Source organism: Nematostella vectensis, chromosome 5, assembly GCF_932526225.1.
Source record: "Nematostella vectensis chromosome 5, jaNemVect1.1, whole genome shotgun sequence".
Taxonomy (NCBI): domain Eukaryota; kingdom Metazoa; phylum Cnidaria; class Anthozoa; order Actiniaria; family Edwardsiidae; genus Nematostella; species Nematostella vectensis.
Window position 1 is genome coordinate 9,795,576 of NC_064038.1, and position 27,584 is coordinate 9,823,159.

Genomic DNA, 27,584 nt, shown 5'->3' on the forward strand with positions numbered 1-27,584 from the left:
ACATTGCGGGTTTCCTGTGCACTATCAAATCCAAGATGGCGGAACGTAAAACTAAAGAAGCTTTTGAGTGTGATCCCGACTTTTGTCCTGTTTGCGGATCAATTTTGCCTCTTCCTGGACTGGAGGATGTCGTCTCTTGTAAACTGTGCGATTTCCAACGTGATACTGCAGGTATGGGCTGGTATTGTTTTAGTAACACGTGCACGTCTAATGGTACACTCATCTTCATTTAGCGAATAAATTTATATTGATTATTTTTGCCATGTTCCATTTACACTTATGGAAGCGTTGTATCTAGTTTAATATAAAGATAAATTAAGAATTCCTTACTATCCTGATATTCTTCTTTCCTATAGTAATTTCTGTCAAAATTAAAATAAATATTCAGACGTTTGATCCAAGTATATTAATTCTGAATTGGTCCCGTGACATGTGTGATGTCACGAAATTTGGTTGATTTGAAGGTTTGTGGTTTGTGTTGTGCAAGTTTAATTGATATCAGAGGTTATTCTTGGTAAAGGAAACCCTAGAATTGACCACCCTACCCTTTCACCTACGGTATATATGTGAGGCACCCCTATACTGTATGTAAGGTAACGTTACCAAGCCAGGTTAGTGTTTCTGTAACTGGCTATGCAGGGCCATGTTTTTTTTCCAACAAAATTCCATCTTTCCATTTACAAGAAAAGTGCCACCCCTCCCTGCTTTCTTTGATGTTCAATAAAAAAATACCATTATTGAACTCAAATCAATGCAAACCTTCAAATTTTATTTTTCTGCCTTTAGAATTTGAGGAAGTGGAGATTCACTCCAAGAAACGTTTTAATGTTGATAAGGAAAAAAGAACAACAGATGACAGAAAGAATGATGACACTTCAGGACCAATGGTGAGGCAACTAGGATCAGAGATAACAATGACAGAATCTGTACAAAATATCCCCAACCACCCCCACTCTCTAGCTCTTTGCAATTCACTTGAGTCATTTTACTGTCAAAATGACTAAAACTGAGGGTTAATGTTCATTATTTCAGTTCTCATTTTTTCTTTACTTTGTGGTTCCCGTGGTTGCAAAACTCATTGCAACAACTTGATAGGGCATAAGGGTATTGCAAGAGTTTGACAAACACAGAATGAGGGAAAGGGGAGTGGTTGTTCCCCTCCTGCCCAGTAGAGCTGTACTTACCTTTTTAAAAATGTTTCCCAGCAAATACAAGGAATATTTGAAGTTTACCCTCCTTTCAAAATTAAATTCAAATGCTTTCTACCACATTTTCGAAAGACATGTATATACAGTAATCATATAGTATTCATATAGTATTCATATATTAAAGATATCTGAAAACTAAGTGACAAGTATGATTATGAAAATAAAGTGATTGGTTGTATACTACATCATGGTCTTATTTTTTTTTTGCTTCACTCAAATGTCGCACTTATTCAAATAATTTTACTTTCCCTAAGAGTTTGGGCTATTGTATAAGTCCATTAGACCAGCTCCCTCCCAAGCCAAGAAGATCATTGTGTTTTGTCTAATTGTCTTTTTTATTTCCGTTATCTAGGTGGACAGGAAATGCCCTAACTGTGGACATGAGGGGATGACATACATGACCAGACAAACCCGCTCAGCAGATGAGGGGCAAACAGTTTTCTACATTTGCACTGACTGCAGGTTTGTATCCCGAAAACACGGAGTTCGCATAACCCGGCCGCCATCTTGGATAACATGCTCCACAGGGGGAGGGGGAGAAAAAATGCGTGGGGAAGGGGATGGGGGCAGGTAATTCAACAGGCTTAGATGCTATTTTTACGTTTTTTTGGGAGTAGCTCCATCTTGTATTTTAACCTTCGCGCAGCACTAGAATTTTGACAACTCCACGTGAGCTTGAATTGCACGCTTGTAGCACTTTGCGAGAATCAAATCTGATTGGTAGACATTGATTGCGTGACATGTCATTTAGCTGTCAATTTGCCGTCATGTAGAGCGTTAGAGGTTAGGGGCGTTGAACAAAATAGGCTAGACACTTTGTAGGCGTTCTTTTCCCCCTCTCCCCCTCCCCCTTCCCACGCATTTTTTCTCCCCCTCCCCCTGCGCATTATCCAAGATGGCAGCCTGGTTATGCAAACCCCGTGTTTCGGGGTTTTTGTGCCGGAAAAACTATCAAAGCCTACAGGTAGGCTAGTTTGTATAGAGAAATTCTATGGGTTGCCCCTATATACGTCTTGTGGCAGTGAATTTGGCTAGCTGGAAAATGGTAAAAAGCTGGCTGAATTATAACTTTATAAACACTTTTTACTTGGTTTTGTTCCATTAGCTCAATTTCGTGGCCAGCTAGCAGAAAAAAAATTTCTTAGGGACACCCTGTGTACATGTGTACTGCATCTTTTTCTTGCTGTGCTTGATTGTCCATGTAGCTTTTACAAATTGTATTACAAATTTAATCAACCCATATCCACTTATCTATCATGATAAACCAGATGATGGCTTTGCTTGGAAAACTTTGTCTATCATACATACGTTATTACAGCATTTTTTAAGCGTGACTACACTATTGTTATATAAACTAAACTTTCTTTTCCTGGTAGATTCTTTTCTAAATTATTTTCTATAGCATGAATTATGTACTTCTTGTTTATGTACGGCAGTTAAAAAACACCCTGATACCCGTACTTCACGACTTTCTGTTTAATTGATGTATGTTTTTTTATCTACAAACCTAATCTTTACCACATTGTTTCACAAACACATGATTGTTATGACCAGCCCTATCAACTTCTCCCTTATGTAATTGACTTGTATTCCTGATGTGTGATTTTACGGGTGCTAAGTGCTCTGAATATTTGTTTTGATTACAGATTCCAAGAAACAGAATACTCATAGAAGCTCAAGCATCATGCTTCAAGTGGAGTCACTGTCTACGAATCTCAGATATAAGTGTCTAAATCTAAACTGGCTGTGTCACTACTGTTAAAAAGAAGTCCCTCTTTATCTTTTTCAAGCTAGTTTAGAAATTTAGACACGAGAAGTCTCCCTCTTTCCACCAATCCAAGACATCTGCTGACACAAGCTTTGTTGGTGGTGATGTCACCGTGGTAATGAGTCCTGCTGCATTACGTGCCTCCACACTGACATAAATGATGTCCCCATTGCTGACACCTAGCTTGTCATCCAGGAGGACTTCAAAACTTGTGCTGATACCCACGTCGGTGTAAGGGTAGATGTTGGTAGTGTTTGAAGGTAGAGTCCCTATGGCAATTCTGAAGCCAGTTATACCAGATTCCAAGTCATTAAATCTTGACCAGTAAGCCCGCAGTGTCTTGTTGTAGAGGTGGCAGTTTGAATGAATATGGTACACGTCGTGCGTGCGGTCCGGGCTCACAATCACGTGACCCTGCAGAGATATACAAACATTGATGTCTGATTGGCTTATTCCTTATCCAATTAAAGTTAAAATTCTTCTGACTATACAGGGCTTTTGTGCGGAAGCGCGTAATTTGGCTTTCTCCTCGTAAATTTTGAAAGAGAAAACACAGCTGATTTGTTCTTTTAGGGTTTTTACCTCTTTTTCTCGTAAAAAAGAGAGATATTCTTCGTAAGAGTGCGATATTTCGAACTGAATTTCGAAAACAAATAAAATGACTAGGCGTTCTTTGCTGAACCGCGAAGGCCTAGGACTAACAATGAAATACCTTTTTTTAATTGGCTGGTGGCTAGAAGCCAATGAAAACTCGCCTAACATATTTTCGCGTTATTTCGTGCTTTCCTTCGGTACAAAATGTAGTTTGGGCGTAACAGTTGATATTCCGCGTAATGATTGATTTTCCGCGTAATTTAGCAAAGATTTCCGCGTAATTTTGAGTTTTTTTCCGCGTAATTTCAGAAGCCCTGACTATATATTGTAAATGATATATTTTCAACACTAACTGGACGAACTGAATTAGCAAACGCTTGTCGGTTAACATTCCATCGTTTTTACAGTACTCGTAAACAACGAACGTGGCATTGAGTGGTTCCTCTTTTGGATGAATTAAATGAAAAAATTGAAACCGAAATACGAGGTTTTCTGGGCTAATTCTACCTATAACATTTAACATGCTAAAGAAAAAGGTTACAAATCATTTTTTTTTTCATGGTATACGCCTGAAGAAGGAAATTACATGATTAAGAAATTGTTTTAAAAGTACTCTTTGGCCGACCCTTGCGAGAATGTTACTAATTTTACTTTAATATTAAAATATCTCATACCTTAGGAAAATGTTTATCCTCTTAGACTATTTTATGCTTTTGCAATAAGATTTAGCCAAAGTAAATTGGAAAATTTGAGGTTTGAGGTTCCTCACAGTTCATAGGATAAGTGATCTCGATGTGTAATCCTAATGCCCTTTTGGTTGTAGTGCAGTTTATCGAAAGATGCCCACATTTTTGTAGCTGGTGGTTTATCGTGGGCTTCATAGCAGTGTTTTAGAAATCTTTCGTGCCTTGTTTTTCTCGTTTTTGAATGGCCGCGCGAGAGAGCTGGGGCAAGTGTGAGGGGCGCCCCGAGCGAGTTCAGGGCGGGCTTTCTAAAACTCAACAAAACCGCCAGCTTCGTAGGCCAGAATGTCGAAAACAGATGAGCTCTCCTACCTTTGTAGGCGGGGTAACATCGACAAGAGTCCCTTCTTCTGAGACAGCCTCGGTCACAAGACCAGCATTATCAACGCATGACACAACAGTGTAGTACCGCTGTCCCGACACGAGCGTTAAATCGATGGCTCGCGCGACGCCGCCCGGGAGGTAGTTCTTGAATGACGTAATGTATCTATTGTTTGAATCACGGATGGCAAATTGGCAGCTTTTGATGCCGCTTTCGTGGTCAATGAAAGGGGTTATGGTTGATATGAGAGTGCACTTGCTAATGCAGGCGATAGCGGCTTGAGACGGAGTTATGGTCCCTGGAATGGGTGGGGTCAGGTCCACTTCGACGCTCGAACTCGTCTTTGACGTCCACAGGCCCACTGAGTTCCACACTCGAACGGTGACGTAATAACTCACGAACTCCTGCAGATTGCAGTCGTTGCACGACACATGCATCGCGGTTGGCAGGATCTCGCGCATGCGTGAGATTTGGCAACCCGCTGGGGTGGAACCTACGCAATACTCTGTCCTGGTGACTCCACTTTCTGGGTCACGTGATTTCCAGTTTGCTGAGAGTGTTTCGCCAGGTCTTATCCACAGGCGCGGCCCGAGAGTCAACTACAGCGATACAAGCAATAAGGATGTTAGTCACGTGCTATTTGGAAACGATGGGGGATGCTGAGCGAAATTTCAAAGAAAGTAAAAAAAAGGAATCGCAATGACCACGCAAAAACTCACCTACCTTCCCATTAAATATAAATAGATCGGTCCCTTATTGCAATGTATGGCAGGGAAACAGTGTAAAAGAACAGAAGAAGAATAACGTAAAGAGTGGTATCTAGCAAGCAAAATATATAAATAGAGATAAGAAGATAAATCAGAGAAATGTCATAAAGAAAGGTGCAGATTATTAGCCCAAAAAAAGACTTTCAATTGCGAAATCAATCATGGATTTTTTAAGGCACAGATGATATTAAAGAATCATTTCTCAACGAGTTCGAAACACTAAGAGTTAGCAGACATATAGAAAAGCCCAGCCCTAAGGGATAGCACTTGAGCATTTGTTACACCCTAAGGGATAGCACTTGAGCATTTGTTACACCCTAAGGGATAGCACTTGAGCATTTGTTACACCCCAAGGGATAGTACGAGCACAGTCCACCCCCCTTACCTACCCCTCTGATATTAGCTACACACCGAGACAGTCGGGTTCTGCTTTTAACAAAAAAGAAATACTAAATAAGAAGAAAAAACGTCTTATACTTACATCTCTTAGTTCTGGGGGAGTATCATCGACAATGAATCCATTGGACCACGCTTGTGACAAAAGACCCGCACCATTCTTCGCTTCGACCGTAACGAAATACTTCACCCCAGTCGTAAGATTAACGCGCTTTGCCGAGCCCGCCATCTCTAAACCAGCGGAACGCAACGCAATGACGTCATCGACGCCCAGAGCAGTCCCAAGGCCCCACCGGTACGCTATGACACCACTCTCGGGATCTTTGAAAGCAGTCCATGTCGCATGCACGGTGTCATTTACGGCGATGATTTTCAGGTCATTCGTGACGTCTTTTCCGTCGGACACGTTACCAATGGCAGGTGGTGAAACGTCGACGATGACGCCTTTACCGTCTGAAATCACCTTAAATCCGTCCCTGTTCTGACAGGTCACGCGGCTGAAACATTTGGAGCCCGGGCTGAGGCTCAACCCACCGCGAGTGGCCTCACCCTTGGCTGGAACACTTTCCTGAAATACTATGGTATCGTTACCAAAGGAGGATCGGTTCGCAGTTGGTGCTTGCTGGACCAGAGACCACGTGCAGTTCTGGACACCAGATTCCAGGTCTTCAAATCCTCCCCACCGAGCTGCCACGTGGGTATTATTACTAGTGATTTTGACACCACTTCCTGTTTTGATGCCACTTCCGGTTTTTGCGTCACTTCCGATCAGATCTTCAACATCGCCTTGTGTCGGCGGTGTCGTGTCGAATGAAAACTTGTCGGATAGAAGTACTGTTGCTAATCGAGCGTTGTTTGAGATTTTGACAATGACGTAGTAGTCCTGTAAGGAGGCGGGCATGAATGACACAAAACTGCTCGCTGTCAGATTTCCGTTAGAGACTGATGAGAAAAGGCATGACCCTGGCGTAGACGCTACGCAATACTGCGAGTCGAAAATACCACTCTCCTCATCCCGAACACCATCCCAGTTCAAAAACAAATCGACCACTCCCTGGTCGTCATCAGATATCGTAAAGGACACTGTGACGTCAGCGCCGACTGGTGACGTATCATCCACAGTGAACCCGTCGGAGCTACTCCTCGAAGCTAAGCCGCTGATTGAGGTCGCCTCGACTGTAACATAGTACATTCTCCCTGCTTTCATCTGCTTGTGTGCAGGTAACCCAGTCTCTACCGAGTTCACGAGCCCAACGCTTTGGAACTTCAACAGATCATCGAGACCAGCGGCGGAACCTACGGCCCATGCGTAGTAAGCAACTGGGTCCTTTTCGTTTGTTTGGAAGTTGTCCCAGTTGGCGCTTACATGAGTCGTACTTGTTACGTAATCAAGGTCGCTACCGAAGGTGGGGCCATCTCGTACTTCGGCAGGGGTCGGCCATTCCGAGACCACAACGAAGCCGTTCGACTTTGACTCGGAAACAAGCTTCGCGCCGTTCGTGCACTTGATAACATTATAGTAAAATGACGAGTTTCCAGGAATAGAGCCATACGTCATGTTACTTTTCAATGTCACTTTACGCCCAAGTATGTTCGGCCCTTTGAGGGTTTTCGAGAAAACCTCGTTATCATTCATGTCTAAGAGTCGCCACGTGCATCTTACGATTCCACTTTCCCTGTCCTCGACACCTTGCCACGTGGCAGTCACATGCCACTTTTCTAGAGCCGTCTCCAGGTCTTTATGGATGACGTCATCTTTAATGTCATCACCGTCTATGACGTCACTGATTGAAGGAGGTGTGTCATCTATCTGTACTCCTTTGGACCAGCGTGTGGTGGACAGCACTGCATTGTTGGTTACTGTGACCGTTACAAAGACTTTCTCGCCGTGTTCCAACGCACACAGTGGACACGAAAACCGCGAATTTGCGGTGTCTATGGGGCCTGTGATTTGACATCCATGTGGGACAGTACCAACGCAGTATCTGCTGCTTTTGACTCCACTTTCGTGGTCTTCAATGGCTTCCCAGTGGGCTTGTAAGGTGTCACCAAGGGTCATGTAACTAAGACTCTCTCCACTGTTACCAATCTTTACGCTGTCATGGGGTGCATGTGGTGGTGTTTTATCGATGAGGACAGGCAACCCTGTGACTGAGGCGTTCAACCCGACGGCGTTCCATGCCAGAACCGTGACATAGTACGTCATGTTATGTGACAGCCGGAGGCTTCTTTGGACATGTTGCGTGACGAGGCCGACGCTAAGGTATTTCAGAACGTCGTACATATGAGGGGCTGTTCCTATGGCAACCCAGTATTCAGTCACTGGGCTCTCGTCGTCCGCGAACAGGGACCATGACATTGTCATGGAATTCGTTGATGATTGATACTGGTGGGCCGCATCACGTGACTCCCCTACAAGCACTTCGCCGCGGGGAACTGGTGGCGAGCTGTCGATCACGAAGACATCTGACCAAACGATACTTGACAACCCTACGGTATTCACACACTGCATTGCAACTCTGTTGTAGTGTGAACCGTTAAAAGCATCCTTCGTGATACTACTAAAACCTGATTCCACTGTAATATTCGTCGCAAGAATACGATGTTCTGAGCCCTTCTCAGTGAACATGGAGCAGTATTTTAATCCACTCTCTCTGTCGTCTACCCCATCCCAATATATTCTGATAAGCGACTCGGCGGCTTTGATGAACTTCTGATGTCTACTTACGCTGCCGATAATGATATTGCCCATCTGAGGAGGAGTATTGTCGAACACAAAAGCATCTGAGCAGCTACGCGAGTTCTGATTGGCTCTGTTCATTGACGTCACAGTGACGTAATACTTGACGCCATTTATAAGCCCGAGACTGGCAGCTGATTCGTTAGCTCTGGTCTCTTGGCCTATGTTCACAAAAGATTGGACTTGTCCACCGCATCTTGTTGTGCCGACGGCCCACTTGTAGAACCAAATTTCGCTTTCTTCGTCAACGAACGGACGCCAGTGAGCAGAGATGTGGGATATATTCGATGAATAAAACATCCCCCCGGACTGGACCCACCCGTTACTGTCTCTATAGCCCGGGTGTACGGGATTTGGCAACGGAGGTGTATTATCTATAGTCACGCCATTCGAGTGAAGCTCCCTCACGTCACCAGCCTTATTGGTCGCCCTCAGTAAAACGTAATACGTCTTTCCATTCTCGAGGTTGATTGCGTCACTGGTCACGTGAGTAGCCAAGCCAGCGTCCTTAAAATCCATGACAGTCGCATTAGTTGCGTTCTCCCTGATTGCCCATTCGAACTTCTCGAGCCCGCTTTCCAAATCCCAAATTCCTCCCCAGTTTGCAGACATCATTGTTTTCGACGATTGGTACTTTAAATCGGGCTCTATAACCCCATCGTTTACCACGCCCTTGTGCGGTGGTGTAGAGTCGATAATAAACCCATCTGAGCTGATACATGCCTTGAGCCCTGCCTTATTAAAAGCGCACACCTTTGCGTAGTATACCCCATCACGTAGCGCGAGGATATCAACGCGTACACTCGTGTTGAGTCCAACGTTCTGGAACGTTACTATGTTAGCATCTCCATTCCGAGCTGTGCTCAAGCCAACTTCATAAAACGCTATTTTCGACTCAATATCCTCGATCCCCTCCCACATGGCCGACATTCCTGAGACACTGTCTTGGAAATCTACATCTGTTCCTGTCAACCCATCAACGACTCTGGCCTGATTGATTGCCGGGGGCGTGGCGTCCACCAGGAACCCATTCGACGAGACCTCCTTACTGAATACCCCCGCCATGTTCTCAGCCTTTACTTTCGTGCAGTACGTCTGACCATTGACAAGTCTCGCACCTCTGAACACAACAGAGTTTGATGTCGGAGGTGACACGGTTAGAAACCTGTTTCCTGTCACGTGGTAGTTGCCAAGGCTACAGCTTCCAATTGCAAAATAGTACTGCTTAACCCGAGTGTGGGGCTCGACGAATGGTGTCCACGTGGCTTCCACGTGATCGAGCCAAGTCTGGTAGCTGACGTCATCTGTGGCTCCGTCGGATACAATCCCAGGTTCAGGGGGAGAGGGGTCGGGGATTATGTTATCTGAGTAGGCATCCGTGTACAGGAAAGCGTGGTTATGGGCGCGAATGACCAACTTGTAAGCATGTCCTTCGACGAGTGTGAGATTAGAGAACAAAGCTGATGTCGGTAGCCCAGAAGCCGTGACTCGCTTGAGATCGGAATCTTTGAGTTTATCTGAAGCGGGGATGATGGCCCATTGATAGTAGCTCAGCCCACTACTGCCATGCGCGAAACCGCGCCATGAGGCTTCTAAAACACTCGTACTTGTTATGTAGACTGCCGTGGTCCCATTCGTTGTCCCTACGATCCCGGATACGGCAACAGTCCCAGTAAAAACCGGTTTTGTCGTGTCAACCTTCACACCATCACTCGTGACGTCAGTATGCCAACCAGCTGCATCCTGCGCACGTATAGTCACGTGATACGTCTTCCCGTTTTGTAAGACCAATCCGGATTGGTTCATACTGGTTCTGGTGCCCACTGACATCCAATCAACGATAAGATTCCCCGCGTCATCTGTGATCTTGTACATGTACTCTCTGATACCACTGCCCTTGGCACCGTCACCAAACCCGTCCCAGTTTGCCGCAATGTAGCTACCGCTGGCCTGGTTATCGACGTCACCGGCTGCACCATCGTTAACTATGCCTGCGCGCGGAGGATTTTGGTCTACATACACGCAGTTTGACCCCGCCTCTGTCTTGAGCCCAGCTTTGTTGTAGCCGCGAACGACAGCACAATAGGTCTCCGCGTTGGCTAAGTTCAACCCAGTGATAGTATCATTACGTCTAAGAGCCGTGTTCTTGTACGAAGTGATGAACACTTCAGATCTCTTGATCGCCCATTCATAGGACGACATTTCGGAATGGATATCACTGAAAGCATCCCAGTGAGCAGTGAACGTGTTAGTCCACTTGACATACTGAGAATCTCCAGGTCCGTAGCCATCGTATACCCTGCCTTTAACTGGTGGGGACGTGTCTATGATAACGCCATTGCTAATTCGCTCTGTGTACAGTCCAGCTTTTGTGAACGCACGCACTTTAGACGTAACGAGAGATCCATCCGTAATACCATTCCAGGACTGCGAAGCGGTAGTTTGCAGGCCAACATCCTTCGTCAATAATCTCATTGTTGTGCTGCTCCCAAATGGCCTATTCAAGATGTCCCACTCGTATTTTGCAATTCCATTTCTTGATGTGAATCCTCCCCATCGAGCAGTAATCAACCTTGAAAACTGATACTTCGCATCCCCCGTACTTCCATCCCGTACCCACCCTCCCTGGGGAACTGTTGCGTCCACAGTAACGAAATCACTACATACTAGCGGGTGCCTCTCTTTCCTCTCGTCCGTTACCTCAACCGCAACCTTATAGATCTGGCTATCAACTAATGTCAGGTTATTCAAAACTTGTGTTTTTTCGGTTGTTAGTAGAACCCCTTTCGTAAGGTAACTCTTTATCCTACAGGCGTCGTCGCCCTTTAGGAGGAACCAGGAGTATTTCAAGGTGCCACAACTGACTGTGAAGTTTGTGATCTGAAGGAAGAGATTGCTGGTTGAGGACTGGAAGGTTGTCTTCTTGGTGAAACTGGAGTCCATGAGATGTAATGAACCCGTTTTCACTGTTATTTGTTCAGTCACTGCCGCGGGACACGTACCCAGACGACCGTCACATCTGCAAATTACAACATAGGACTTATATACTAATGCTGTTTTGGTTATAGATCGGCTGGCTGTATAAGCCAATCATAGACCTGCATCTGGTAGTACTCTAGCCAATCCAGGGCGTCGCGGTAACAACGACGATGGCGACGGCAGGAGAACATGGCCAAAAAATGCTTTCATTATTCTTAGTGCCCATTTTTAAGAAAATTGAGTTAAATCTTCTCTGCCCTAACTAACAGTGATAGTCAGGTTTTACAACACACGCCCGTCTTCGCTAGACAACTAGTGTCGTTTGTCGTTGTTTGGATAAAACAATTGAAATGTGCCAGACGCCCTGGATCCTGTCAATAAACTGCTGGTGAACCTGGGCTAATAATACGTTCTTCTGTTCTAAATGTGTTCTGATTCTTATTAATGTAGTGTTTTAGTTCAGAAAAGAACTAAGAATGGCTGAGACTAAGGAGGGATAAATCGTGTGGTTTTGGTTGCTAACCATATACTCGGCTGCCGCATGATTTTATCAACATACTTCTCTGGTCTGTCACAACCGTCCACTGGCGGTCTACAGATAGTACCAGCTGGTCTAATGACGTCACGACAGGTCCCGTCTCCCACACACTCCGACCGCAGGATACAGCTAGAGAAAGCTTGCTTTGATTGGCAGCTGTACGCCACGCCCTCACACTTTCCCATCACGCACTGGTCTCGTTTGGTGCAAGGGTTCCTGTCGTTGCAAGGCATGCTGGGGCGGTTTGTCCAACTTCCTGTTGCCTTGGCGATGTCATCGTAGATGTCACACCATTGACACTGATTGACCGGGTTGATTTCTTGATGGCTGTAGTCCTTCCCTGGAATAAAACGTTTTCCTAGTTGCGAAGCTATCACTGGGAGTAGAGGGGTGTAGCAACTAAGAATAGGGTGTTGCGAGAGTTTGAGTGCGATAGGGGATTTGGGTAGTAGTTCTTGGTTCGTACTTTTGTCACACCTAGTGATTTAGTTGTCAATTTACGTATCAAGTACATACTCTCTTCAGAAATAGGAAAATGGAGTTCCAGAAAATGGGTTTCAGGTTCACCACGGTCATTCAATTCTTGATATTAAAGCCGTTCACTCTACAAAAAAAGAAATGCCCACTTTGTTGACGATATCAAGTAATCACTGGACAAATTAGTTTTCGGATACCTCTTCAAAAGTCTGCCCCTTCACTCTATCCTTACGTTATTACTCGTCTAGGTTATTATATTCGCCCTACCTCCAATTCTGCAAGTACAGTTCCTGTTTCTGAATCCGAAGCCGGGTTTATTACCACAGGCATAACCGTTGCAGAACTGACATCGCTCATTACAGGTCAGCGGCTTGCTGGTGCAAAGTCCGCGCGTGCAGGTGTCAGCGGCAGTGCACTTGTTGCCATCGTCACATGGTACACCGTCACGGCTTGTCCAACTGCTGGTGCTGACAGAAGGGTCACACCACTACATAACACAATATATGCTGGTCACACAACTAGGGTAACAAAATAATACTGGTCACACACTAAAGCAACATATGATATACGGTAGTCACACAACTAAAGTAACATATTATATATGGTGCCCAGGCAACTGGAATAACATAAACATGCTGGTCACACAACAACAGTACCATGATGCATAGTGGTCACACAACTACCATTACCTGATATATGGTATTTTTGGGTAGAAAACCTTTCCAAGATTAGCCGCGTCTTCACGACATTCTGTATTATCGCGCATTCGTGCTTACCTGACAGGGATTTCCAGGAAGAAACTGCTTTGTTGCAAAGCACGTCCGCTGACCTTCATGCTCGATGATGCAGTACCCAGGATTCAATGGGCACCCGAACCCATCGTGATGCTCGCAAGGCAAGCAGGGATACGGGACGCCTTTTAAGCACGTGCCATTGAAGCATCGATCATTCTTGGTTTTCACGTTGTTGTCTGTGCAGGGAAGGTTGTTGTTGACCGTCCATCGGTAAATGTTATTGCTGTCGCATTCCTAGAAAGTATCGTGTTAGAATTCGACCTTACACGTCAAGCCGATTGTCATATGAATTATTTGATCTAGGGAAGAGCCGTCAGTTGGTCGCGGGGATTGTGAAGTAAATGCGCATATAGAGCACAAAAGAGCTTGAGGAGACCCCGCTATTACGAACCCCATTACACAAAATATAATGCCACCACTATTATTGATTATTATCAATATCAAATTGTTATGATGATGATGATAATGTTATGATCAAATTCTTGTGAGGGAAGGACCTTTTTTGCCATTCACCAAGACCAAACAAAAACATCCCACCCCTCCCTCAGATTTAGTGTGGGGGTACTTTACCTGACACTGGTACCCAGGCCTCAAATCTCTGTGCGTGAAGCACGTCCTCGTGCCATTCACCACGATCAAACAAACACCTCCAACATCCCACCCCTCCCCCAGGTTCAGTATGGGGGTATTATTTTACCTGACACTGGTACCCAGGCCTCAAATCCTTGTGCGTGAAGCACGTCTTTGTGCCAGTCACCACGATCAAACAAAAGCCGGGTTTGACGACGCACGTGTCCGCATGGCATTTTTCACACGGCAAGCACGTGTACGGAGTGCCAACACACCGCTGATTGACGCATCGATCATTCTTTGTACACGCCACACCGTCGCTGCAACTCGGCGCGTCTCGATGGCTCCATGCAAACATGTTGGCGCTGCTGCAGACCTTAAGGGAGAAGATCGTTACAAAGAAGTGTTATAAAGGGCCGGTTTTTTTAATAGATGAATTCGAGGTCGATGAAGCTACAAAGGAAGTCCGTTAAAATCCTTAGGTTCGACTTGCGAGACATTGCTGTTTTGTTTTTGTTTTGAAAATATACAAAACTTGGATCATTCAAAATACATCTTTCCCTGTATTACTTGATACTTCAAAATAGGATTGAGCTGTTTTAGTTGTAGGATGTATTGAAATTTATGGAGAGTTAAGTGGATTATTATCTTATTCGAACAGGGTTTCATAGCCTACGAAACTACGCGTCATGCAAGTCGGATCGACAGGCTTTAACGCGTACCTCATGTATACTTTTCACGATGAATTCGAGGTCGATGAGCCTCCGTTAGCTCACACCGTAGGGAAACAACAAAACAGTTCAGAACTCGCGGGGAGTTCTTATTCGAAAATATTTGACTGGGAAATTGAGGTCAGTTCGAGTTAGCAACTGTGCTTGCGTCACTTATGCGTGAGAAATGTGTAAATACTAGAAATGTTCGTTTTTTTAGCACGAATCCCCCCCCCCCCCGCCCACAAACACACCTACTCCAAAAGAGCATTTACAGTGAGGACACAGAAAGCGGGCCATTCTGAACAACTTTGACCAATCAGATTCGTCTTGAACACCGTAAACATTTTGAAAAGAAAGTTCAGCCAATGAAAAACGCCGGACGTTGTTTAAAAATACGACTGTTTGAGCCGCTTTCCCACTCTCGACTACACGTACAAGATCAAATAAACAGCGTCCGGCGTTTCTCTTTGGCTGAACTTTTTCTTTAAATGTTTACGGGTTTCAAGCCGAATCTGATTGGTCAAAGTTGTTCAGCATGGCGATGGCCCGCTTTCCTCACTGTAAACAATCCTCACAGTAAACAATATCGATCACCCATTGAAAATACAGCGGTTTATTTGCAAGCAAACATCAAAATAACAATCTAAAAATGTAGTCTGATATGTTATTGACGATATTTGATTGAAAATATCTTGGTTACTCGCTGGAATAAGCAGATGGAAATGGATTCTTTGAGTGACTCGCCATTGAGCTGGAGCATAACATGGCGGCGTACCTGACAGGGATTGTGTTGGTTGACAGTGCCGTAAGGATAACACGTCCCGCCGATAGAGCACTGCCTGAGCTCGCATCGAGTTCCAAGCTTGGTGTAACACGGCTTGCATTTGCACGTGTAGCTGCCGTACGTGTTGGTGCAGAAGTGCTGGCATGGTCTCTGTGTGGCACACTCGTCAATATCTGCAGATGCGAAGGTACGGTAGCGTTTAATAGTTGCTTGTCTCGAACAACGAGCTGCATGAGTTCTGTGGCATTCAGCGCGTATAAGCGAGGCTCTGGCAGCTCGAAGTTGGTTGACAACTGTCTTTCAACTTTGATCGTTTTACAAGAAAGCTTGCGATAGTTCAACAACAATCAATTGTGAACTCCGACTTGCCAAAGACTAGCTTTTTGCGCACGAATGCTACATGATTCCCAAAATATGGGAATTAGCCGATGCGGCGGCCAAGCTTGTGGGGGGAGGGGTAGCGCTCGAGCCATATCACCATCAATCAATGGCTGTCGTTTTTCTAACTGGCCCGCGGGAGACCTGTGATATATTTTAAAACGATAGGGACTAGGCTCCATTTCCAAGATGGCTGCCAGCAAAATCGTAGTAAACACGAATTCCTGCAAGTTATGTATATGTTATGTATATGTTATGTAATGCCTAATCAGGAAATGGTCGTGCGAGCTAGAAAAACGACAGTTTTTAAAACAAGATTTACTGATATAGCCCAAAACAGGAGGATGAAGCGCAGGCTTTCCTTGATAACAAAGCTTCGGGGATTGGAGTAACGAAATGACCAAAAACAACCACACGAATCACATCAGGGACTGTATTCCTCGTGAGTTTTTAAGGAATAACTGTTGTTAAATGTGTGATGATCGCGATGCCGATATTTTGTCCTATAAATTGGGTAACGAAAATGCTACTGGTGATGGTGGTGATAATGATGATGACGATGATGACACCGAGATAAGCATGATAGCATTATGTGATATGATAATAGATGCGATGGCATTGGCTAAGAGTGACGGTGTAAAATCACAATGAAAATAAGATACCTTATATAGTGACTGCTATTACATCGTAAAAAAGCTAACTTGATGGTATTCCATATTGTCGTTTGTAAAGAAAAACCTTTAATATCTCATTAAATTATGTTACGACCAGACTTTGTCCTTTCTTCACGTTCAACCACAGGAATACCATCGGAACTCCTGCGATTTACCCTGACGAGTACGCTTCTTTATTCGCGAATCTGAAGTGGAGCTAAGGAGGCTCTAGTGCCTTCTAGGGATTGAACTACAGTGACGCGCCAAGACCCCCTTTGCGTTCTTAAATCTTTGACTTTTGGTTCAATATTAGCAGATTGCGTTCTTAAATCCTTTTTTTTTTTGGTTCTATATTTGCAGATTGCGGTCCTAAATCTTTGTCTATTGGTTCTATATTTGCAGATTGCGTTCTTAAATCTTTGTATATTGGTTCAATATTAGCAGATTGCGTTTTTAAATCTTTGTCAAAGCAATTATTTCTTGTACAAAACTTATATTTAAATCCTTCAATGTATTGGGTTCCTACTATACACAGGCGATCCTACACATACACATAGCTTAATACAACCGGATAAAAAATACGGGGGAGCGAATTTGGATTTGTTTGTATAAATAGCAGCTGGGTAGGAGCATTTTTTTAAACAGATCAGGAACTGCTAAAAAATATGCAGATCTCAAAAGGAAAAAAATCCCCGTCTTTCGGATGATTTTATTTTATCCCGGTCAATTCGAGTCCAGTTTATATTTAACTCTCTCCATAATTGTTGCGATGTAGCTCAGTTGCTGTAGTTGATGTAGCTAGCTTGACTTCCAAGGGCATGATCCAAGCGTGACTTCCACTTGGGTGGTCTTCAAGGTCGACAACATTCATTATGTCGGCGCCAAAAAGTACAAAAAAACTAATACTGTTTAAAAATTTAGCAATAACTTAGCGTTAAATCGGTATAGAAACGTTTCAGAAATGTATATTATAGCTATTTCCTTGTGTATTGCATAGAAATTTGCAAGCGCCTTCACCAGAAACCAGACAAAATATTCTAATCAGACATTAGTCTAGGGTCCACATTAATTACAGAAGTTGCTGTAAATAATTTAAGAAACCATAATTATAATGCCTTTCCATCGATTCTAGGTGATTTTACACGGTAAATAGCTTTTTTCTATAGATTTCTCCTCTACGGTGATATTTTTTGGAGAAAGACTTATAACTGTATACTTTCAGGGTGCTTTTCTTGCGAGACACGGAGATCTGAAGGACATAACCCCTTTTGGCTGCTGGAAATAAATTTGTGCTTCTGTGAAATCTTGAAAATGGCGCCTTTGCGAGTGTGATCCTCTCGCTTACAAAAACGCATGAGTTGGAACTATTTATCCGGTATAATCTTGAAATAAAAACGATTTTGCACACTTCCTCTCCGGAAATGTGTGGAAATGGCGTGGATGTGGAGTTTTCTAGCTCAGGCGTTTTTTTTTCGTAAAAGTTTGTCAACAGTCTGACACTCCTTAGCGTATAATATATAGTATAGATATTAAGGAATAAGGCCGTGCGGACTTCAAAAAATGTAGTGGAAACATATGCCGACAAAATTGAATCGAAACTTTACTGATTCTGTCAAAACGACTTTTGACAATCAGCGTTACGAAATAATTGAATTAGGTCTTGTTTTATTTGCCCTACCGTGTTCACAGCACGTTCCTCGATATCCAACTCTACAGCGACAATACCCGTTGGCCGGGGTACCACCATTCCTACATGCATCTCTATTACAAGCAATAGTCTCCGAGAGATGATAGGGACATGTTCCACCACATTCCTGTGCCCTCGTTACTCGCCTGGTGCGAGTTCTAGTTCCCGAGTTCCCACATTGATGCGAGCAGGAAGAATACGAGCTCCAACCGGACACGATGCAATTCTTAGCTGTACAAGGGGGAGGCCTACGACGTCTTCGTCTTCGCCGCCAGCCATTTACCCCCGATACTAACAGCAATAAGACCACGATGGCAGCGACTCTCATGGCTCTCGTGAGTCACATACAAGTGTGAAAATGCTTCAAGGTTTCCCGCCTTGAAACCAGATATTCTAAGGCTGTGAAGCTAACTTATATTTTAAAGTTCCGCATTCCACCTACTTAAGCACATCATTTATAATATATCAACTTAATGGCATAATCGTTATCCAAAAGCAAAGGCATTGTACAAAAGGTTACAAAGGTGGCGGTCGTCTAAACACAAATTTGGTAAACGAGCTACTTTTGTAGGTGCGAGTTCCCGAGTTCCCACATTGATGCGTGCAGGAAGAATACGAGATCCAGCCGGACCTATAAATAGAGTGTATTGCGACTCTTGAAGTGTTTTTGAAATTGCTAACTAAGCCTAAGTGCATCCCAGTTGTCATACGCAAAATGGCGTATCATAGATATAGAATGACAGCCACGGGCCTTATTCTTGAGGTTTGTGGGTACTGATAAGTATAAAAAGCTACATAGGCTTTTGAATATGGTGATGAGTGCGAATTGGTCAGCAATTGACAAGTGACCAGACAGGAGCGAATGTCAGCCGAAAGTTAACAAACAGCATTAAACACGAGGTTCCGCTATAAAAGGGAAAGCTCCCCCACCCCCGGGCTCAAGAACAATTCAGTCAGCCGTCAATGAGTCAACATGTCAGAACAATCGCTCTGAGCGCTAAATTCAAATTTCATATTCTAAACCAAATCAATAATCATTCCTAGACTTGTCCATCTAAAATGGTTCTATCTATAGTAAAATAATGCTATACCAAGCTGTGTGCGCTCTAAAATAAGAGCATTTTCATCACAGCGCGAGAATATTATTAGAATAATTGAATAATAGTCGCTGCTATAATGTTTAAGACCATAATAGCAGCGACTGAGTTCTGGTGAGCCACATATGTGAAAATGCTACGAGGTTTCCCGCGTGACGCTGAAGGTAGGTTAAACAAATATTAGATTTGGTTCCGCATTCCAACTGGACAAGATATAGTTCTTTTTGTGGCAAACAGAAGGGGGTGGTGGTCTACGGCGCCTAAGGTTCCACCAAACTTGTACCGCTGATGCTAACAACTAATACTAAAATGGCACCCTTTCTCATGGCATAGATCTATGGTCTATGAAGACTAAGAGAAGGCGAGGATAGCACTGATTGATAAAAAGAACCTGTTTTGAACTTGATTGTACGAGCATTTCTTAACGGACTGTGATGCGTGCTCAAGATGTTTGTGGGATATGGTAATGACGGAGAAATTAACCAATCATAACACAGCGAATGCGGTAATGACGGAGAAATTATCCAATCATAACACAGCGAATGCATATAATTTCGGTGCTGAAGCATAACAAGGGTTATTTATTCCCTTTAAGTTTTACGCCAGACGTTTGCGTCAAGAGGATCATCAAACTTTTTTGCAATTTTAATTTTTACAAAAAAAAAATCCTTTCACAAATTATTTTTTATGCCTTTTTGTTGAATAATAAAAACTTTTTCAATGTCATCGGACCTATCGACTATCAAGTCTCCCAATAACTTCTCACTCATAGATGATCCTTTTTTGTTGTCAAGTATAGTTCTAGCGATCTTGAACAATCCTCGTGCTAGTGCTTTATCTCCCGTGAGCAGCTGCATTTTTTCTTTAGTTGGATCTCTGGGTGGCTATGCTCAAACCAATGCAACAAAAAGATGCAATGAAGAGGGGATTAAAGAGAAATTTGACATTATTAGGGTGATCAGCTGACAAGATTCCAAAACTTTTATTCGATTTGCAGTGCTTTTCTCTCTACTGCAGCGAAAATATAGACTACTGGGTCTACCAGCATGCTCACTTGGCATATGTTGTCGCTGCCTACACCTTGTCTCTACTGTTTTAAATAAAATTGCGTAAAGTTTGACCTTTGTGGAAGCGTGGAAGAGAAAAAAATAAACTTAACCCTCGGATTCTGAAGGTGCTTGCCAGACGATTCCACTGAGAAATACGTTTAAACACATTCTCTTAGTATTTGAGTACTTTTACAAAGGAATAATGCTTCATGCCAGATAAACTATATAAATGTTTGTTTGAAGTCTTAAGAACTGCTTAGAATTGTTTTTGTTATCGACCTTTTGGACAATTTAGAAGAAATCTCTATCGAGTGTATTCTACTTGTCTTACCAAGTTCGCAGCACGTTCCTCGATATCCAACTCTACAGCGACAATACCCGTTGGCCGGGGTACCGCCATTCCTACATGCATCTCTATTACAAGCAATAGTCTCCGAGAGATGATAGGAACATGTTCCACCACATTCCTGTGCCCTCGTTACTCGCCTGGTGCGAGTTCTAGTTCCCGCGTTCCCACATTGATGCGAGCAGGAAGAATACGAGGTCCAACCGGACACGATACAATTCTTTGGATGGCAAACAGGAGGAGGAGGAGGTCTACGGCGTCTACGGCGCCTACGGTTCCAAAAACCCTGTACCGTTGATGCTAACAACAGCAGCAATACCAAAATGGCACCCACTCTCATGGCATAGATGATAACGGTAAAGTTAGGCTGGTTCCAATAGTAAGAAAGGTTGATCTGTTCTTCAAACCAAGACTTGTTTCGTCTGAACTTCTAATTCAAGACGCTTCGAGGGATAACTTCCGCCTTACTCTACGCCATAGTCACGTGAGGTCCTCTATTGGCATTTAAAAAAAACCTCAAACTTACAGACTTTGAAAGGAAACCTGCTCTATGGGAAATTCAAGAAAAAGCAAGGATAGCACAGATTTCTTAAATAGATTCCGACACTGAGATGTGCTTAAGAGGGTTACGAGATGCGGTAAAATTATCCCTAACACAGCGAATGCGCTAATGACGGAGAATAAACCAGTCATATTGCAGTAGATACGGTATGACGGATAAGTTACTAATCAAAACACAGCGAATGCGCCTCTTTTCATTATTAAAGCACAACTAGGGTTATTTTCCATTTTTTATAATGATCTCCAGGGGCAGATCGAGCTTTTTCCCAAAGGGGGGTGTACCCAAAATATTTCGTCATTATTACCTAATAACGATTTCGAAATGAACAGACACAATGAAAACAATAAAACAAGCAACCCAAGGAGGGGGGTTTAAACCCCCTAAGCCCCCCCCCCCCCCCCCACCGTAGATCCGTCTCCAAAAATTATGATAATAAGTAAACTAAAATCTTGTGGACATCTTACGCTCACGTTTGCTTCTTAGAGGAGCATTAAACCTTTCTGCAATTTTAATTTTTACAAGAGATTCTTTCACAAATTGATTTTAGGCCTTTTTATTGAAAAACAAAAAAAAAAAAAACGTTTTCAATGTCGCAACGCCGTGCGACAAAAGTGATACTTACAAATAGCGCTGAACTCACATACCAGGAACGCTTAGAACAGGCAAATTTGCTACCCCTCTCCTACTGGCATGAAATTAAGGACCTTGTTTTTATGTATAAATGCCTAAATGGTCACTATAATAATATGCCGTTTTCGCATTACTTTAAACCATTGCCATCACTAAATAAGATCGTCCCGCCACAGGATCCTGTAGGAGCAACCCCCCTCTGTAAAACAAAGCTTTTTTAAAATTCATTTTTCAATCGAATCCCAAAGGTGTGGAATACACTCCCTGTAGATATACGCACTACGTCATCACTACCCTCTTTTAAAAACAAACTAACAGTCAGATATAGCCAGGCGCTACAAACTACTTTTAATGCCGAAAATGCAGTTACATGGAAATCAGTTTGTCCTAAGTGCTGCCGCGCTAGGAGTATTCTTTCGCAACCATCCTGTTGCTATTAGCAATTTAGAGTAGGGCTTTTCTTAAATTACTTTTTCTTCATGTTTTCCTTCATTTTGTTGTTGTCGTTATTGTCAATTATGTTTTCTTTTATTTTAAAGGGTTACACTTGAGTTGGAGCCGTGCTCTGTTGTGTCAACCTTACCGCTATTTCAATATGTGTAATAGTGGTAGAAGCCTTATAAATAAATAAATAAATAAATAAATAAATAAATAAATAAATAAATAAATAAATAAATAAATAAATAAATAAATAAATAAATAAATAAATAAATAAATAAATAAATAAACAAATAAACAAATAAACAAACAAACAAACAAACAAACAAATAAATAAATAAATAAATAAATAAATAAATAAATAAATAAATAAATAAATAAATAAATAAATAAATAAATAAAGAGATCCGTGTCATTTTGATACGACCCGTCGCCACGAAAACGGATACTGAAACGATAACAAGCTGTACAGCGCATGTGTACTCGCTCGCCAAGTGGACTGGACCTGAGTTCCATCGTTTTCGAAACGTTCCGTTTTCGTCTGTCCCCACGGCAACGAAAGGGTATCGTTTTCAAATCGTTCCGTTTTCTGTCATCGTTTTCGCGTTTACGTGTGGACGATACCCGTATCCGTAATAAAAAGGTTGCGTTTTCAAACGAAAACGGATACCTGGGGAAGGGGTCTACGTTTTGCAAATTATTCGTCTTGCATGTCTATATCTTTGTATTGTTTCTGTATATTTTTTGCATTAAGTTGACTCAATAAAGTTATTTACGTCAGACGCTTTTGAACTTTATGCCATCGCGCCATGCGACCTAACATCTATCAATTCTTCTGCAAGATCACCTCACTCATAAATAATCCTTTTTTTAATTCGGTAATTTGTTTTTCACGTAAACAGTTGCATATTCTTTCTGTAATTGGGTAGCTATGGTCAAACCAACGCAGCAAAAAGACGCAGTTAAGAGGGAACAAGAGATCCAGTGCTCTCTCTCTTCGGAAGCGAAAATATAGACTTCTGGGTCTATGTGGATGCTCGTTTGGGTCTCTGTAAAATGAAGACCGGACCTCCGCGGACCGGACCTTTGCGGACCGTTTTTTTTTAACACACAGGTACACCAAGCTATTAAACAAAGATCCTGCTCATTCGCCATATTGTTGTCGTTGCCTAGACTTTGTCTGTATTGTTTTGAATAAATTGACCTTTGGGAAAGCGTGACTTTGGTCTCGTTTGAAAAAAAAAATTCTGTAGCTGCCGTGAGACGATTGTGTCAAGACTGTCAAGAAATACGCATATTAAATGCCTTCCCTTAGTGTATTTACAAGGAATGAATAAATCCTACATGCCAGATAAATTATTTAAATATTTGTTCTACTGTACGCACGCAGAATTAATGTCTAACGAATTGCTTGGAACTTTTTTAGGACGTAATTCTAATTGTCTTACCGTGTTCGCACCAAAATCCTCGATATCCAACTTTATAGCGACAATACCCGTTGGCCGGGGTACCACCATTTCTACATGCATGCCTGTTACAAGGAATAGTCTCCGAGAGATGATAGTTCATGGTCCACCACATTCCTGTACCCTCGTTACTCGCCTGGTGCGAGTTCTAGTTCCCGAGTTCCCACATTGGTGTGAGCAGGAAGAATACGAGGTCCAACCGGACACGATACAATTCTGAGCTAAGGGAAGGCCTAACGGCGTCTTCGTCTTCGCCGCCGGCCATTTACCCCCGATACTAACAGCAATAAGACCACGATAGCAGCGACTCTCATTGCGCTCGTGAGTCACATGTGTGAAATGCTGCAAGGTTTTTCTTGAAGCTGGATATTCTAAGGCTGTGACTCTAACTTATATAGGAGTTCCGCATTGTTTCTTCCAAATTTATTAAATAGATAAATTTTATCAATGCTACGTGCCACTCTTCCCTACTTATCCAAGCACATCATGCATAGTATATCCAAAAGCAAAGGTTACAAGTGTTACAAAGGTCGCAGTCATCTATAGACAAACCTGGTAAGCGAGCTACTTTTGCATGGTATTGCATTTCGTTACATTTATGTTTATTATGATTGGTCTCTGTCAAAGACCAACTCAATGACTCAATTCAAAACCCAAAAATATTGATCAGTTTCAGTTTCTATATCAAAACATCTTTTAGTCAGAACAAATCAAAATGCATGAGCCTTTTAGAATACATCGCGAGATTCATTAGGTTAAGTCTGTAAGTTCTCCCGATCAAGATTCCACATTCCACTATTTACCATTGTGTGAGAGGGGTGGGGTGGGGGGGTACTAGCCTCCTTCGCAGGCGTTTTTAGGCAGGCGTCGCTCGCCTTAAAACCCCGGCGATGGATGGAAGTCCAAGCGCTTGGATATTAATCCCGGGTTTTTTTAATCTTTTTTTCCAGAAAGACATGACAAATAAAAAAATAATCAAATATCGAATGCATACAAACTTTAAGCTTGCAAAAAAACGAACTAAACAAATATTGATAGATAAAATGTTGAACAAACAAACCATTTGACCAATCATTCATTCAAACTTCAAGAAAAACAAACGAGTCTCAACAAAGTCTGGATGACGCACGACATAATGCCATTGACGTTTCTCACCTAAGGTCGAAACTAAGTCTTAGTGTATAAAGAATTCCTTTAGTAAATAACAAGGGGCCGTTTTAGATGAAAACCGTCTTTAACCATTTCGTAAGATATAGATAGGTGTGAGAAAAACGCTTAAAGCAAAAAAAAATTAACAAGTAAACAAATGTTATTATTTTAGAATAATCTTACCAAGTTCACAGCACGTTCCTCGATATCCAACTCTACAGCGACAATACCCGTTGGCCGGGGTACCACCATTCCTACATGCATCTCTATTACAAGCAATAGTCTCCGAGAGATGATAGGGACATGTTCCACCACATTCCTGTGCCCTCGTTACTCGCCTGGTGCGAGTTTGAGTTCCCGAGTTCCCACAATGATGCGTGCAGGAAGAATACAAGCTCCAACCGGACACGATGCAGTTCTTAGCTGTACATGGTGGTGGAACAGGGGCGGCCCGCCTCCTACGGCGAACTCGTCCGCTCTCAATTACCGCCGATAAAAACAGCAGTATAATTGAAATGGTCCCAGCTCTCATGATTCGGGTTATACCGGCGTTTAACCGGTATTCTATGCAATGTCTTAGTCAAGCTAGATGGCGAAGGAAGATTGCGAAGGTTTCAACAGAAGGCGTTGACAGAAAATGCCTTGATCTATGCATAGGACTTTGAATGTCTCCCAGACACTCTTGATAATTTTGAGTGATTGCTCAAGTAGACTTGACTTGCATTTCATGGTTGGTTGGCATGTTTCACAAAGCCAGTCATTCGGTTCCTATCAGCCTACTGTTATCCCTTTGCGTCCTATTTGGGACTCCTGTGGTTGGCCATGAGGAAAGAGGGGCTGGGGAAAGCCAGCGCAATTTTGAGGAGAGAGAACCTGGGAAAGGGCGGGAATCTCCAAGTAGTCGGAGGTGATCGTCCTATAGTATAAAATTTCAATTGCTATTATTTAGGGGGGGCTCACCCATGCACTAGACTGTCAAACACATCATCAATGCCTGCCCCTATGCACGGGGCCCAAAGCATTTCGCATCTTCGACCAAAGAACCCGTCATTGGATCTGAGCAAACCCTGGGCTTCTCCTATGATAAAGCAGGCCCGTACCCAGGGAGGGGGGTGCAGGGGGTGGGAACGCACCCCCCCCTCCCCCACAACGGCCGAAAGTCCACCTCAATAGACGTGCTATTTGTAGACAAAACTATAAAGCATAAGCTAGATTACTCTGGTGTGTGAAAAGTCAGACTTGTATCTATAGCCAAATCCGACAATAAACGTCCTGTTGAGATGCTGCAAAGGCAAAAAAAATCCCTTTTGTCCTTTCGGGGGTGGTCAGATTTTTATTAGAAAACTCACTCCCCCCCCCCCTACCCCAGAAAAATTAGGTCCACTTTTTAGGATTTCGCACCCCCCAAAGAAAAATCCTGGGTACGGGCCTGTAAAGGGAATCAAACGAACGGGGAGAGCAACGGACTTATTTTGCTTGTTTTCTTTTTCACTGCCATTTTACGGTTGAGTTTATTAGATTGTGCTTGTAAAAAAGTTGCTCGCTCTCTAGAGTCGTTTGTTCTTGATAAATTCCCAAAACACGTTTGTTTGTTTGTTTTCATTTCAACAATTGCAATAAATATTTTTCCAATCATTATTTTTAATGAAAAATATAAATACATTGGTCAATCAATCTCTTAACAATAAATGAACATGCTGAATATGTTCTTAACGATATGCTCTTAAATTTTAGTGTATATAAGAACATAATACCCAATGAATTATTAGGAAGAGAAATACGTTAATGATCAGTAGATAATAAGGTTGTTACTATGAGCACAATTTGATTCTGCATTAGGACTAAAAAAAGAATTTTTTTCTGCTATCTGAGCCTCGGTATGTTTTTAGCAGGTCCTGAAAATTTAGTTAAATCTCAGGCTAGACGTTCTTATAAAAAACGTTCTTATAAAAAAGGAGTGTATCTGACTAAGTGGGGCTACGGGTTTGTGGTGTTGCAGTTTTGCCTTAAATCTGGCGCGGGTTTTCGTATTTTATTCCGATGTGTTGCGGTTTCCCTAGACTGCGCCTCTTACGGTTACTGACTCCGTTTTGGCGGTTTTTTTTTGGCGTTTTATGGCGTTTTTCTGTGCTCTTTTGCGGTTTTCGCACCCCTTCTATGACAGCACCATCTGCAGCAGCAAGGTAGTCAGGTATACTCGAGGGCCACGTTTACAATGATGTTATATCATCCAGAAATTGGAAGTTTCTGAATTCCTTCAAGAGGCAGCCGTTGGGTGGAGATGTTAAACTTTTAATGCTCAGGGTTAAAAATTCCTTCGACCACACCCAATGTGCTATCTCTTAGGGGTAAGAATTGTTGTTGACCACGCCCTTAGTGCTATCCCAGGTTTAAAATTGATTTTGCTGTCGAGCACCCCCGTCTGCTTTTCTCGAAATCCCCCCCCTCACGGGCGTGCTTCCTTACAGGCACGGACTATATATCGAAATTGAACGCTAAATTTTTGCTGCTGGTGAGCCCTAGCTAAATACAAGCTGTAGCCTGTGTCATAAAGTGGTTGTATGTGACAGAATTTCTACTATTTCACGAGCCCCCCCTCCCCTCAGCTGTTTACGCGCCTGCTATAAAATAATAGCAAAATTTATTGCCAAAATCACTGCGTTACGAAGCACATTAACGTTGTAGTCCTTCATCGCATGTAAAACTATCTTAATTTTATTTGGAACTCATCCCATG

General features: G+C 42.9%; 2 protein-coding genes across 5 annotated transcripts; one reads left to right on the top strand and one right to left on the bottom strand.

The window, feature by feature from the left end:
* Positions 1-2: 2 nt before the first annotated feature.
* Positions 3-3,304, top strand: LOC5508729 (DNA-directed RNA polymerase I subunit RPA12). Of its 2 annotated transcripts, XM_001629255.3 has the most exons (4): positions 5-171; positions 787-887; positions 1,561-1,670; positions 2,855-3,304. In XM_001629255.3, the coding sequence occupies exons 1-4, from the start codon at positions 36-38 to the stop codon at positions 2,877-2,879; spliced, it is 372 nt and encodes a 123-aa protein (XP_001629305.2). In that variant the 5' UTR covers positions 5-35; the 3' UTR covers positions 2,880-3,304. The 2 variants fall into 2 exon arrangements, with proteins under 2 accessions (XP_048584197.1, XP_001629305.2); XM_048728240.1 differs by lacking the exon at positions 2,855-3,304 and having other exon boundaries at positions 3-171; positions 1,561-2,065.
* Positions 2,670-25,618, bottom strand: LOC5508728. 3 transcript variants are annotated; one of them, XM_032377523.2, is made up of 9 exons: positions 25,032-25,618; positions 15,385-15,566; positions 14,024-14,272; positions 13,309-13,560; positions 12,800-13,019; positions 12,077-12,395; positions 5,884-11,557; positions 4,626-5,234; positions 2,670-3,390 (listed from the first exon to the last, which is right to left on the bottom strand). In XM_032377523.2, exons 1-9 carry the CDS (start codon positions 25,378-25,380, stop codon positions 3,004-3,006), a joined length of 8,241 nt encoding a protein of 2,746 aa, XP_032233414.2. In that variant the 5' UTR covers positions 25,381-25,618; the 3' UTR covers positions 2,670-3,003. The 3 variants fall into 3 exon arrangements, with proteins under 3 accessions (XP_032233414.2, XP_032233413.2, XP_032233415.2); XM_032377522.2 differs by lacking the exon at positions 25,032-25,618 and adding an exon at positions 20,589-21,293; XM_032377524.2 differs by lacking the exon at positions 25,032-25,618 and adding an exon at positions 18,103-19,020.
* Positions 25,619-27,584: the final 1,966 nt, after the last annotated feature.

Excerpts from the sequence above, each read along its gene's own strand:
- LOC5508728 (XM_032377522.2), bottom strand. The coding sequence starts at position 20,943 with ATGAGAGTGGGTGCCATTTTGGTATTGCTGCTGTTGTTAGCATCAACG. Across the intron at positions 15,567-20,588 it reads AGGAACGTGCTGCGAACTTG|ATATTGACGAGTGTGCCACA; the intron begins GTAAGACAAGTA and ends TCGCATCTGCAG. Across the intron at positions 3,391-4,625 it reads ATGTTACCCCGCCTACAAAG|GGTCACGTGATTGTGAGCCC; the intron begins GTAGGAGAGCTC and ends ATATCTCTGCAG.
- LOC5508729 (XM_048728240.1), top strand. The coding sequence starts at position 36 with ATGGCGGAACGTAAAACTAAAGAAGCTTTTGAGTGTGATCCCGACTTT. Across the intron at positions 172-786 it reads TTTCCAACGTGATACTGCAG|AATTTGAGGAAGTGGAGATT; the intron begins GTATGGGCTGGT and ends TTCTGCCTTTAG. Across the intron at positions 888-1,560 it reads ATGACACTTCAGGACCAATG|GTGGACAGGAAATGCCCTAA; the intron begins GTGAGGCAACTA and ends TCCGTTATCTAG.